This window comes from Pieris rapae, chromosome 15 (genome assembly GCF_905147795.1).
Source record: "Pieris rapae chromosome 15, ilPieRapa1.1, whole genome shotgun sequence".
Classification (NCBI taxonomy): domain Eukaryota; kingdom Metazoa; phylum Arthropoda; class Insecta; order Lepidoptera; family Pieridae; genus Pieris; species Pieris rapae.
In genome coordinates this window covers 3,989,582-4,004,786 of record NC_059523.1, presented here as the reverse complement: position 1 = coordinate 4,004,786, position 15,205 = coordinate 3,989,582, and the positions used below count along the sequence as shown (strand labels likewise).

At 32.2% G+C, this 15,205-nt stretch overlaps 3 protein-coding genes across 5 annotated transcripts in view; 1 reads left to right on the top strand and 2 right to left on the bottom strand.

The window, feature by feature from the left end:
- Nucleotides 1-6,645, bottom strand: part of LOC111001504 (rho guanine nucleotide exchange factor 11) — a 114,179-nt gene extending 107,534 nt beyond the window's left edge. For 2 of the 3 annotated variants that reach the window (XM_045631408.1, XM_045631410.1), the window contains exon 1: nucleotides 6,407-6,645. The gene's annotated coding sequence lies outside the window, so the exon portion shown is untranslated. The remainder of the gene's footprint in view (nucleotides 1-6,406) is intronic. The other variant, XM_045631409.1, reaches the window with a different exon arrangement.
- On the bottom strand, nucleotides 325-2,990 carry LOC123689800. Its single transcript, XM_045631411.1, has 2 exons — nucleotides 2,688-2,990; nucleotides 325-2,480 (listed from the first exon to the last, which is right to left on the bottom strand). Exon 2 carries the CDS (start codon nucleotides 2,463-2,465, stop codon nucleotides 345-347), a length of 2,121 nt encoding a protein of 706 aa, XP_045487367.1. The 5' UTR covers nucleotides 2,466-2,480; nucleotides 2,688-2,990; the 3' UTR covers nucleotides 325-344.
- A 2,176-nt stretch (nucleotides 6,646-8,821) lies between the features above and the next one.
- LOC123689772 lies at nucleotides 8,822-12,965 on the top strand. Its single transcript, XM_045631241.1, has 2 exons — nucleotides 8,822-9,176; nucleotides 9,273-12,965. The coding sequence occupies exon 2, from the start codon at nucleotides 9,273-9,275 to the stop codon at nucleotides 12,777-12,779; it is 3,507 nt and encodes a 1,168-aa protein (XP_045487197.1). The 5' UTR covers nucleotides 8,822-9,176; the 3' UTR covers nucleotides 12,780-12,965.
- Nucleotides 12,966-15,205: the final 2,240 nt, after the last annotated feature.

Below are 15,205 nucleotides of genomic sequence, written 5' to 3'. Positions count from 1 at the left end.
GTTTTGCACCATATTCATATTTGAAGATTGTATATCGTCGACGATACTGCAAAAGCGCTGATCTACTATTTGCAATAGTGCGTAACTACAAGGTTGACTACTTTCCAGGAGATAAAAAAAACTTTATAATTTAAGTGTATAGAATGATATAGCAAATCTTACTGAAATATTGGGTTCTTAGTGTACCAGGCCATCAGTCAGTGGTAGAAAAATTGCAGTTTTTGAATTTATGCGAGTTTTGCGGCACTTACGCGGTTTTTTTGTGCCAATATCAGTCTTAAGATATAATAAAATGAATAGATACGCGTAATTGAAACAATCATAAAAAGTACAAAACAATTATTTTAATCGTCAAAAATTAAATTATTATAAAACTCGTGGCAATCGGGCGGTATGACAGTTTTCAGCTCTTGTAGATGATTAAATTTTGCTTTAGTAATTTTTTGCGGACCATCATGTAGCTGTGGAGGTTCAGATAAGAGGGATTCTATTGGTTTCGCACGCCGGGGTAAACGCATGTATTCATCTGAGTACATCAATTTATAATCAATAGTACTATTCGTGTTGTACCTTAGCACCCTTATATTAGTCACACATTTGTCACCAGCAACTCGTCCTGGTCTTATAGACTCATAAACGAGATAGTCTTTCCGGCTGTAATCCTTGAAGAAGGTATAATCAGGCATCACCACATCATAGGGAAAAGGTTTTATTCTGGCTTCTTTTGATATCATCGCGTACTGACTCGGCAGGTGAATCTCGCGATTTTTTAATTTTCTTTCAATTACGGAATGCACCGAGTCTACCTCCATTTGAGTGTGTCCCTTTTCTAAAAACTTCTGGGTGATCGTTACATTATATTTGACGGCGAGCCGCAAGAGAGCATTTGAAACCACATTATTACGGTTCTGAGCTGTGCAACCATCTGTGTAAATTATCACTTCTTTAGGATCATTTTCAAGTAAGTTCGTGATGTAGGCAACAAAGAAGGAAGCATACGTGGTGGCTCTCAAATCTGTAACGGTTTCGTCAAACCAGTAGCACGTTGCTTGATGGTTACTCAAATTATAAACTGTAAAGTTATGCACACAAAGCTTCGTTTTGAAGTACAGTGCACTGGCATTTAGGTATGGGCACAACATTACGGCTTGCATGTCAGCAGTTATGGCGTGAACTTCTCCTTTGATCGCTGCCTCTTTGTCTTTATTCTTCTCTTGACGAGCTGCTGTTTTGAGTGCCAAATGTATTTTGTGCTCTTCGTCACTTAGATTGCCAGCCTTATGTGCACAACAAGTATCACACTCGTCCTTTTTTGGTTTGAAAAGGGAAATATTTTGTTGAGATAGCAAATCTTCAAAAAACTTTCGACCTGCAACAGGAGAGGAGAGAGAATTTGCACGTTTTACATATAAACGGTAAAGATGGGCCTTGGATTGAATAATGGGTTCTAAATACAGTTTTTGGCTCGATTTCCTGCAATAATGCGATGGAAGTTTGGGGATTTCTTGTAAAAAAGACAAAACAGAGAGTTTTTTTGTTATTTGATCATTCTGCCCATCAGCCTGAGCTGAAACTTCTTGAGAACTCCCTCTACTTCCTTTTTCGCCCAACCAATATCTGCAAGTCCATTCCTTGATTCCAAGCGTGCCCAAAAACATAGTTTGGCACACACGTACTTTACTATTGGCAGCTTTTAAGTGGTAAATCTTGCTCCCACTGCGTCTACTATTACTGCCGGCACCTTTAGTCTTTCGTTGTGTGTCTTGGGTGTCAATCAGGGTCAAAACATAGAGCTTCTTTTCTTTCCATGTCATCGCCCAAAATTCATCAAATATTTTCATCCGCATTTCTTCAGTGAAAATGTTGCAACAGAAAACTTTACTCGAAGTACAGCGTTCAGAAGAACATCGCATCATATTAAGCTTTCTGTTCGGTTTGGCGATGTCTTGCACATACTTTCCATCAATCTTTCTAAAACCTAAGTACTCCTTCCCCATCATTCTCTGTCTTTTATTATTTTCTCTTTTCCATGAATCTTTGTCTGCTATTGCTTTTCTTTTTCTTGTCGACGTGTGCTCCTCTTCAATAGTTCTTTCAGGGAAATTTTCGATATCTTCTAAATGAAGAAGGGACGATTCCATAACAGGAGACTGCAATGTCGGAGAACGAATGTTACCTACAAGTTCATCAATTGTTAACACAAAATCAGGGTCAGCTACTGAATCGTCAGATGAAAAGTCGCTAAAATCTGGTTTAATAGTATCTTCGCAAGTTGTCGTGGTGATGGACTCAAGTAAAACTGTCTGGTTGGCACCTGAGGTCGAAGGTTTAGGAACAATGTCAGTGTCATTGCTGAAGCTTGTGCCTGGTTGTGTTTGTCTGGCTAAAACTGATTGCCTTTTCTTTAGCAACTCCTCCCGTCGTTTGACTAAATCCTTGATCGATTCTGGGTTGGAAGACATCATCCATAACGACTAATTCTGAAAGAAACAAATTGAAAACCGTTTAATTTCAAATGTCGTCAAAACCGCGGAAGTAACAAAACTACTTTGCTTTTTCCAAAAACAAAACCGCGTAATTACAACCCCGCATCAAAATCAATTTTATCTATAAAATACAATGCAAATGTACAATCCATTATCAAACATAGCAAGCCTATACATAAATCAACAGATTAAATCACTTACCGGTACTTTCCATGCACAAATAACCACTTTTTAACAATATTTTTCACGCAGCGCTATGTTATAACTACAATTTGTTAACGTTTTGCTCAATTACGCGGTATTCTCTTCCAACAATAAACGCGGCTCGCGCATCGCGCTATTGCCGCGAAGCGCCAGAGAGCTTCTGATTGGCTTATTCAAAGTGGTGTGTTCAACAACACGCAGCAATGGGAGACTAGGATAGCGCGGCGCGCAAATTTGAATTTTGCTACTTTTTGCAATTCCGCGGTATTGCAAATGGTAGTTCAGCGCTATTGCAGTATCGTCGACGATATTTCATGTTTAATATTCATTACTTACTATATCAAAATATATTTTTTAAACATAATGGTATCGTTCGCGCTAAATTGTTTAAGGCCATATTACGCTACGACTAGGGAATGCAATCCCGATCTTGGGAGATCCCGATTCATGAACAGGATTTGAAAATATCTATAAAGATGAGTTGGCCCAATCACGCTTGTGCCAGCCAGTGTGGAGTGGGAATTTTAAGCAGTAGGGTACATAGCAACTGATACAAGATGCTGTTTATCAGAGAGCACTGGTTATCATAGGATAGGTAAATATAAGTCATTTAGGAAATAACTAATAACCACTACGAAAAACAAAATATTAAAATATTATTGTTATGTTTCGTAATTTTTATTAATTAGTTTAGTAATCATAAAAATAAGGAACAGTTTAATTCGATTTTTTTTTTAATAATATACCTTAAAACCACATCTTAGCAGTTTTCATGTTTTAGTGTTTTGATTTAAGACAATTGGTTTTCGAAAACCACTCGAGTCCACATCTCGAAAATACCAAAATTGTAATTCCTTATCCAAGAAGATCTCGAATTAACGATCTAAACTCAACTCCTTAGCTACGACCGCGTAACGCGGGTAAAATCACAGCGTGCTATAAACTAACATCCTTGAAACTCTTTGTTACTCTAAAAACATTAATGCACAGAATTTTAATAAAATTATAGTTCCAAAGTTTCAAACCGATGTACACATGTGTTAAGCTTTCTCCCGCTTGCGGCAAACGTTTGAATGGTACATACAACAAACTCAACAATAGAGCACGGAGTGTCCGGTTTCAGTGAGACCGGTAGTAAGGGGTCTAGAGAAGCGAGACCAAAAGAGGTAAGATGTCATCACGATAGTCATTTAATATATATATATATATATATATATATATATAGTACTTATAATATATTAACAACTAGACAACCAATTACAAAATCACCCGTATTTAATTACTAAACAGTATAAAGCCATACTCTAATCATAGTAACTAGTATAACACATATTATAAATCAATTTGACTGAAAGACTTGGGAATTACGAAACAATCCTTGAATGTGAATTACACTCGTCACGTTACTGCATACATTACAAAACAAATGTATCGGAGACAGATTTATGACCTGAATGGAACAGAACTTCATATAATTATAATTTCCGTCAACCAATCAATTGTTTTAACAACCATACAGTTTAGTACTTTGAACGCATACGTTCGCCTACGCGTGGACGCGTGAAGGGCGATCACGGCGGTTTCTATGCGACTGAGTATCTGGGCCTGTGTAAGTAATTAATTTCTACTCTCACATTGAACCTCATGGACAGTATTAAATCTATGGATAATATGAACTGAATGAACATCATTTTGTCATGACACTATAAAGCGTCAAGCCCTTCAGAGTCTAGGTAACTTAATGTACACTGATAAATGGGAAAAATTATTCATTAATTTACTCTAAATATATATTTATAGCCAATGCAATGATGTTTCATTGCAAAAAGGGTGTAAAAAAGATGAGAAGAACTGGCAAAAAGCTCAACACACCTTTAAATCACCTACTTTTTATATTGCAACTCAACTGCGCTTACAACACTGTTTAACTAACTTTAGTGTATTATTTCTTTCTCTCAAATTCGTTGAATGTTGTAAAATTTCATACATTTACGTTTGTTGAACTTATATTATTTCAGGAATATAACTGCCTACCTACTAATGACAAATAGTTTGGTAGATCTGGGATAAGAAAAAGGGTAAAATTATATTAGGTTAAAGTTGTATACTCCTAATTAAAGCAATTCGTATTTCTCAGGAGTGTGTGCATGATGTGGTGTTGATGAACTATAGATGGCTTATGTAGTTCTAATGGAACTGGTAAAGTAATATAGTTGAGATATTATAAAAAACAGTTATTTTGACTGTTTTTTATAATTTTAATTCTTTGCTTACTGAAAAATCAGTAAGCAAAAAAATGTTTCCTTTTTACATACAGAAATAAGTAATTTAAAGAAAGTACTTTATGGTATTTTTTTCTCATAATATTTATAGGTTTACATGAATGATTACATTCATTTTCAACTGATGCTAAAGCAAAATAATATGAGTGGTGCATAAACGATAGATGTTTAGAACACACAATTCAGTCTCCAGAATATGGGTAAATGTGTTAAGGATCTATTTATTGTTTAATCAGATATAAAAAATATGTATTTATGTCATATAAAAAAACAGTAAGGTTTCTAGCAATGCAATTATTGATAATATATTTAAAATTTAAAAAACAACAGAAGAGGGTAACTTAAAAATTATTATATTAAGTCTACTGAAGTTGTTAATTATTAACTTTATAAAATACAAAGGTTTATCTGTTATTTGTTACACAACAAACAATATTCAACAATATTTACTACTGCTCTTACATAAGCTATTCAATAAACAGTAACCCATAAAGTTCAATGTACTCTACACATATATCATTTGAACATGATTCATGTTAAATAACAATTTGATATTTAGAATATGTTTATAAATAAGACCTCACAGAATTTCAGACTGTAATATATTTATGTTCTAAACTGTGTCATTGTAAACGGTTTTGACTGTATATACTTAAGTTTTGTGTATAAGGCTAAAGCATTTCATTAATCACTTGAAAGAAAATAATAATTTATTCCATCATGAATATTAAAAGCTGTTAATAAATTTGTGATAGTTTTAGAAGATTTTTATAAGTATAAAAATAGTAATTGAAATTACATAAAACTTTTTCTATCTTTGTCCTAACTTAATTTACATAAGTTAATCCTTCAACTTTATACTTCTTGTACAAGCGATGAATTGTGATTACTGCCCTAATTTAATACAAAGTTAAATAACATCATAACATCTATCTAATAAAATAATTACGAAAGTTCCTGATTAATTTCTTGGATATTAAGATCTTGAGCATATCTATGTACATTGAATAAAATTGCTGTTGTGGTTTTATATAAATAAAAACTTGTATTGGGAATTTCATAGTCTTGGTGGCGTAAAATGTGTGCGGCAATCTAATCTAATGCGAAATGATGTCAGATTGGAGTGCAAGGCGAGCAACTTACTATGTCATACATACTCTCGTTAGTAATTAAATTGACCCCTGACCTCTTTCTATGACATTCTAAGACATTTCGTAATAATATCGAGTATATACGATTTTATAACAGTAACAAAGCAGACTTTTAACAAACATAATTTAACAGCCAGCCCCATGATCCCTCTCACTCAACAATAAAACATAAAAAAACTGTAACTGTCAAAACTTTTAAGAAATTATTTATAAGATTTCAAATAATAACAACTAATACATTACCTATGTGTGTGTGTAAATAATATTATAGTTTGTTGCTTACCGAATCCAATAAAACATAAATCCAAAAAGACAAAAAGTTATGTTGCTCTCCACGAAAACAAGACACAAAACACACAAAACTTCTGTGATCTAAATAACACAAGATTAGCACTTAATTTCACAAACCATGTACGCGTACACAATAATTTATATGAGAATACAATAATTGGACAAATCACTAGGCGTATAAAAAATAATAATAAAGTTTTATTTACGGGACGTCTAACATACTCCAACGAGTTTCAGCCATTTTGATTTAAGATTTGATTTTACTTTTGTTTTTAATTTTTTGATTTGACAGTTGACTTTTGTGATAGTCAATTGCCAATTTCTTCTACGACAACGTATACAGATGATAAAGGGTATTGTGGCTGTACTATTACATATCTGGTAAAAGTCGCAGTGAAATAAAGTAACAAATGACAGCCTGGGGTCTAGTCAAGACGGCTTAATAGTAGTGTATATAGAAAGAAGAAAACTAAATTTGTATGAAATGACAGCTAGTAGTTGGTACCAACTGCCGACACTAGATGTCATTTTCATACAAATTACGTTTTCGACTTTCTACATACACTACTGTTAAGGCATCTTGACTACCTTTGGTAGATAGTTACAATAAAGTGTGTTCTAGTGCTGCTAATTTTTGTATTTAAATTTAGTTTTATGTAATAAATTTAGTTGTATAGATAACGTAGTTAACATTATAAAAATAATAGTAAGCGACCAAAAGAGTAGATGTAGGAGTACCTACCTACTTGTCTATAAAACAATTTAGAAATCTAAATAAAAAGTTATGAATTGAAAAATAAATAATAGAAGGCATGTAATAATCATCATTTACATGTTAAAAATAATAATATATAGGTACTTTTTGGAAATTGGAGTGGTCCATTGATTAGAATCTGACAGATTCAATGCATTGCGTTATTTATTATTCTATTTTCTTAGTTTAATTAAAACTGTATGAAATTTTAACTTGCATTTTAGTGTGATGTTACTCATTATATATTTTATTCTTTTCATGGTGAGATTTTTTACTGATTAAATATTAAATTATAAGAAACTAAGTCTCCTATGTCTTTTCCAAAAATGATTGATATCGTTATGTCAGATTTATTCAGGACTGCGTACGCTGCACTATTTACTATTACTAAGGTTTTATCGGCTGGATTAGCCTTATTTACTAACTTATTATACTTTTAATTTTAGCAATGCGAATTGTCTAATTTGGAACCAATTTCCAATACTGTTAATATGTTTGATAATACAACAAATGGTATGAGTCCTAATTATTTTCACATGTTAGTTTACATTGTTACATCCAAATAATTAAAATTAGTAAATATGAATATTGTTTTCCCAGATTCAGCATATTCTGACAAAGTTTTCCAAGCCGTTAGTGATGGTGGCTATGTTTTCAGCAAGGTAGTTGGCAGAATGGTGGCAAATAAGCGTTTAGTTGGTCTTGATTCAAAGTGGTACTGGTGACAAAAATGAATAATGGATACGTTATTTTTACCTACGTATAATTTTATATGTCGACAAAACAAAAATATTTTATTTATTCAATCAAAATTATAATAATCCAATTCGTATTTTGTTTCCAAAACTAACCTACTCGCCGAGTGTTGCAATAAACATTGCCTAGAAAACGTAATAGTCCATTGAAATGTTACATTTTTTAGGCCTAACCTTGCGTTTTTTAGAGGACGCAATATAATTTTTTCGATGTATGGGGGGGTTAGTGTAAAGCTAAAAACAAGTTTGTGGGGTCGCCACCCTTGTCCCACGGCCAACATCTTGAAAAAAGGGGTTGAAATGGTATTTACGATATATCTCAAACTTTATATTTGATAAAAAAAATTGTTAACATTATTTGTTGCAAATTAAATTCTCTACAACTTGTCTGGTCCAGTAACTTTTTGTCGTAGGTTTTAACAGTTACACTTGTATTATGTGTATATCGTTAGCGTTCTTCATCTCAGAACATAATGAGGGAAATTCAATATCCGGTATTTGGCACGAACACTCAGTGTCTTTTTGCTTGTTACGACGCGTCAGGTCAAATCTTTTTTTCCTCTTATTACTATGTTTGCAAATGAACGAGCCCCCGGATATCGGGGGCTCGTTCATTTTTTCGCCTGATTCCAGGCCTTGAGGAAAAAGTATAAAAACTTACCAAATACTGAAGAATATAGACTGAAATGAATACTGAAGAAGACAAATTAAAAAAATAAACAATTAAGTTAAACTACTACATACAATTATATACAAATTGATCTTTTATATCAATTAAATTAAATTTATAAATTTTACTAAAAAATAGTATTTTTTTTATTACAAATATAATATGACCCATCATTATATTAATGTTGCCAATTGCCGACATTCTTTAGGAGCGCCACATATTATTTTCTATAAATTGATAGTTCGAACTTCGAAGTCTAAAACTTAGGCTTTCGCATTTTTTACGGTTAAAAAAGCACCACAAAGAAGGAAAAGATGATAAAAAAATATTGTAGGCGTTATTTTTGTTGACTAAAGGGTGCAAATGAACAAATTTGTTGTTTTTAAGTTATTTAAAGCACTGACGGATCGCCGCTGAGTTCACAACTGTGCTAGACTTGAATAAAGGATATAGGTAACTCAAGAAGTACGTAAGTTGTACATACATACTTTGAAGTAAAAGTAGTATTGATTACTGCCTACTACCCACTTGGTATCTGTGGTGGTTTTGGATTTTTAGGAAATATTTTTGATCATTGTTGATTGTAAGTACACTGACTTTCTTGTTGCTTGTACAAGTTGTACACTTGTTGTATATAATTTGACAATTCCTATTTGGTGAATAATTTCTTTCTTTTCAGATGGATGAAACTATAATCTTAAAAGGAAATAATTTGGGTGAAAGGCACCAATACTATAACCATCTAGTTAAAGAGAATTGCTTTAAAAATAAAAACTTTGAGAGTTTACCAAAAACTACCTCTATTGATAAAATATTAAAAATTGATATTGCCAATCATCACAAACATGTTGCATTTATAATAAAAACTTTAAAAAATGATGACATGCTTTATGTTAGCAGAGCTTTAAAATCATACTGGTTACTAAATTTTGAGTACGCTTACATAATTAATCCAGTCTACTTGGAAACCAATCTGTTCCCAGAAATGAGCAAACCAGGAGTAAATAAAATGAAGCATTGGATAAAAGCAAACTTAAAAGATCCTCAGAGATGTGAAGATTTTTATACATACTATAAAAATGATTTTGAAGAATCAATCAAATACCTTAAACATTGTTCTTCGCTATTCATTTTAAATGAAGTTGTAAATATTATTGAAAAATTAACTCCAAAACATTTAAAAATGCTCTGTCAAGTCTGTCCAACTGTTGCTAAATCTTACTTTGAATGTTTGCTTAAAAATAATAATGCCATAATGAATTACAGAGATAGTGAATCTGAATTTTTAGAGAGTTTTAAATGTATTCTCAAATTAGATGGAAATTTATATTTAGATCTAATTGAATCCTATTATACTCAGGGTCATTTAAGTCCTGCTGCAACTCAATATATTGTGAAAAATTTTAAAAGTAAATTTTTAGCTAAACAAGAATTGTATACATCACAAATTCTGGATGTTAATACTTTAGCTAGATGTTTAACTCCAAATGAATGTAGAGATCTAGTATTTTATCTTGCCAAGGCAGAATATTTACATGATTGGTTTTCTTATAAATCTGTTGAACCATTGATTAAAAGACTATCTCTTGAAGAAAGAACTTCTTTAAAGAAACTGATCTTTATTGATAAAGCTGTTGGAGAAAAAGTCAAGGAATGGCCTTACAGAAAACCAGAATGTCCAAATTTCATTAACATTACTGACCATATATTTGAAGATGAAGAATACCTGAAAATGCTGGTTAAAAAGAAAATGACTCGTTATTGTTTAATGTCCATGGAGCATAGAGTTGTGAAGAAGAAAACACTGCTTGATCGGCTGTTTGATAAATATAGATTTGCTGGATTCTCAAAGACATATGTAGAGCTTAAAAATCGTTTGCAAGCTGAAAGCACCATTGAAGGTAGACAGAATATTTTACTTGTTCTTATTAGCAAGAGTGGTGGAGTTTTTGAACATGTAGACACACTAATGAAATTGCTGACTGAAAAGCATAAAAATGAACCCAGTAATCTTCGGGCTACAGTTGTAAGGTCTCTTATTAAAAGGCTTAAGTTTTGGAGAATGCCAGAAGATATTTGGAATCTTATGCTAACACTTGCACATGGGCTGGGACTAGATGGCCATGATGGTAATCCATTGTGCATTGAGGGATTACATGCTGTTATACTTCGCAGTATTTTAAATGGAACTACACCAACAGCTGACCTAATGAAAGCTTACTACAATCACTTCACAACTTTCAAAGACTTCGGTTTAAATGGATCTGAAGTAGTTGAAGTGAAAAAACATTTACCAACTATACTGCAAGGTCGGCCAAAAGAGTTTGTCGCTGTAGTCTCAACATATAAAATTAAAGATATTACTAATCTTGAAGACAATTTGGCAAAGTCAGCAATCGGTAATGTGGATTTAATAAATTCATTGTTTGATAAAAGAATAGCAAGAAGGCAACTTATTGCAGATACTTTTCCAATTAAACAATTCGAAGCATCATACATTAATGCTTTACGCCATAATCCTTCATTATTAGGGGATGGCGTAATCTTCGCCTCATTAGCCGTAAAAGAGAACACAAATCACGATCGTTTCTTGCGAACACTTAAAATTTATTTTGGAGAAGCAGCTGGTCTTGCTGATCAACATCTCGCGGCTTTAAGCGATGCTTTAAACATTGCACCTAAACCAAGTTTGGTCCGCCCCATAGTGATGTTGTCTAGCACTGAAAGTATTATAAAGAAAATAGACGAATTAAGAAAAAACAAAACTAACGCAGATCTGAAACTCGCTTCGAGGTTTCATAATAATATTCATACATGCAAGCCACATATTAACATAGACAATGTTGACTGGAAGATACTTGGTTTAAAATCTGTGGGAAACAATATCTTAATCAGTAAAAGTATTTCATTGGAGCACAATATAAAGTCATGTCTCCAGCGACGTGAAACTTTTCCTTTAGCATTAAGACTTGCGTTGAATACAGCTTTTGAAGTAGAAACATTCACTTTTGTAGCAGTAAGAAGTCCTAAGATTGCGATTAAAGTAGCTGTGTCATACTACTTTAATGCATCACTTACTATGCCACCTGAAATGTGGAAAATAGTTAAGGAAATAATATTGAGATTTGACTATGACAAATTGCCTCGAAAAGTTCTAAATCACTTAACATACCAAAGCGAGATTCCCAAAAATATTGAAGCTGATTACTGGGCCACAGTTTATCAGGCACGAATGCGTGTTAGCCGACAGAAAGCTATGCGTGCTCTATGCAAGGTAGAAAAAATGTTATACCAAGTTGATAAAGATGTAGTAACCAAAATTGTTAACGACTTTATTAAAAACGATATAACTGTTGAAAACCTAACCAACTATGAAAATTTACATTCGCGTGATATTGAGGTAGACAAACCGTCACATGTTATAGAAAACAACTTTATGTGTTTGTGCATGAGAATAATTGGAAAGTACCTACATTTTGCTACAAGTAGTGATGAGCAATGCGAAATTATAAAAAATACTTTAAATCCGTTCTTTGATCACATTGAAAAAATTTGGAAAGATTTGGAAGATAAATCATACATAGTTAATTGTTTAGACGACTTTTTAAAATCGTTAAAATGCACTGAAGCCTTTAAAGATAGGCGATATGTGTCCGGTGAACTTGTTTTTACTACAATTACATCAAGGTTAAGTTCCTTTATGGCACTAAATGAATACTTCTACCAATATATGAAAATAAATTTTACACAATTGTACTGCAGCGCCATAAAATCAGCATTAAAACTAAATCCGCACTGCTTTGAAAGTGATGATAAAACTGAGGCTATGCACATAGTTGGAACCAAATTCGGAGAATATATTGGAAATGGAATCGTAGACTTAGTCAGCGAATATTTCTTCTCCATTATAGAGATATACAAGGAAGGCCTCAAACATTTCCTTTCAGAATATATTCCATATAAAGAAAGTCGGTTAAATTTCATAGCCACAGTGACAAGAGGTATTTTGAAAATAGATAAATTGGAAGCCTATTTGATGGCTGAGAGCCTTTATAGAGAATACAAAACTTCTTGGAATAATGCCAAGGATATAACAGAAACATTGCTGTCATGTAAATATCTGGAAGTAAAATGTTTCTTAAGTCATGACAAATTTGCTGATTCAAACAATTTTTATTTTTATTAGCATAGTTATTTAATAGTTACTTTGTAAATAATATTATATTTCGCTGTTTTTTCGAACGTGATCTTTGAACTTTTTTGCTTTGATTTATTATTTATCTTGTTTTGGCATAACTAAAAAAGTTAGCCGGCAGTGTACCTGTAATTTATTATTATTAAGGTAATCTAAATAAAAATATATTTCTACTTTTGTGCAACATTTTATTAAAAATATAACTTATGGAGTCGTAATTAACAATACATGCGAGCTGACAAACATAATATGCAACCTATATACATTCTATAGTAAATTACACAATATTTACTAAGAGATACGTTTTCAAGTCGACTTAGTTAAAAAAAAGGTTTAAAAAGCTTTATAGTTATTTTAAAAACTCTATCTCATGGTAGGCAATTACAAAATCAACACAAGTTCGTAAAATAATTGTAGTAACAACAATTTAGAAAAAATAACACGTTATGAAGAACGCTACCTTCGTTATGGCCATAAACATAAAAATGAGAGAAATATTTAATGGTTTTTTTAGTGGGTTAGCTTCTGATAATGAATAATTGTATTAATTTTGTGTAATCGATGTTTTATGAGATTTAATAATATAATAATAGTGACGTCACAGCCTATGGCTCACTATCTGGCACAAGATTAGATTTATTTATCAAATCTAATTAAGTCGACTTAAATTACCCTGCATTTCATTGACCTGAGTGATATATAATAAATAGCCAATAAACTGTGACTGAAGCAGTGTTATGAGCAAGTTCCAAACCAAAAACGACCATTTTGTTTCTTCGGAAATCGAACGTATGACTTCCTGTTTTAACACTATGCGATACTAGAAAAGGGGCCACAGGGATCTAAACCTCTTAAAACTATTTCATGAATTAAACATTAGTCTGGAAAATGACTAGGTTTTATAGGAAAAATATGATCACAGTAAATATTCTAATTGTATATTTCATAAGACCTAATGTAAACATAGAAATTCATTTGTAGTAAGGTGATAATTTGGATTATAACTAAGTATATTGTTATTAAATAATTGCATAACTGTTCTGAAGCCAACGATTCCTAATTCCTCGATCTAAGATTGCGTATTATTTAGTCATTAAATATAGGGATAATACGCAAATTCATGACCTATTTACAAGTTAAATAGTTTCGAAGCCAATGAAATGCAGTTTCAAATAAATTAATCTATCTACGCTTATTTCTCCTTGTTTAACGCCTCAATAAATTCCTCCAATTTCTCTTGAACTTGTCGCACGCGTTCTGTAAACAAAATCATTAATATAGTTCACAAATTTTCTGAAGATATATTCAAGTATATTATAATGTCGTCTATATGTTTTATAGTCAGTAATGACAAAACATTAGTAAAAACATATTAAGGTACTATGCGGTTCCCCTGCAATTCTTCAGTCTTAAGAATGGTCTGAAGGTTTTCTAGGTAAATACTTTTAAAGGCATAAATATTTTTTAGGACTCATACGTGTAGATATTAAGTTCTTAAAATTGTTCTCGGTCTTTAGTAGGCTTGTACGTACGGTCTAATAAAAGAAGGCAAGCAGTGAGGCATACTACCTATAAATAAATTATGAAGTTAAGGATATATGTATCAGTAAATCCTGATCCGAGAACTGTAATTGCAAGTGGTTGGCAATTCAACAATCTACTCGCTTGTCGCCCTGGGTCAAAATGCTTAGTGCGACTCCCGGGGAGCCCAATGCGACGATATGGAGGGCTTACAAAAAAAATTGGAGTTCTAATGGCGAAGGAACTTTTCAAATCATTCCTACAGTTTTAGAGTCAATGCAAACCAACAATGAAATCTTTCCTCTTTATTTCTTCCTCCACTTTAATGTAAATTATAAGGCCGCTTCTAAGCTAAAAAGATACATGAAAATATCAGATCAGTCTTTTTAAATAGTAAAATATATATTTAAGCCATATTCATGTCTATAAACCTATTACTTAGATAATGCATCATTTATTTATTAGCAAAAATAAAGTTGGGTGATTATACTTTAAGTACCTGGATGGCCGAGCTTTGCTCGGTATTTTTATTTTTTTATAAATTGTGTTTTTGGAAATTACATATAAGTATGTACGAATACTAATAAAATGATGAAATATGACCAATATAGATTATATAAGCTGGAATAGTTTTAGTGTTGTTGTGTCGTTAAAGCAATTTAAAAAAAATAGTATTATTATTCGCCGATAGATGTTAAGGAAGATTCATTTTTCAGTTTAAATTGGGACTACTCAAACACCACCTTTTTGTTATTTTCTATCATTTATTCCGATCCCGAGATTCCAATTATATATATATACAAGAATTGCTCGTTTAAAGATATAAGATAATAATTTAAAATAATTTCTTGAAAAAGAAGTGCGTGCGTACAAAGTCAAAAATGCAGCTTCCTTGT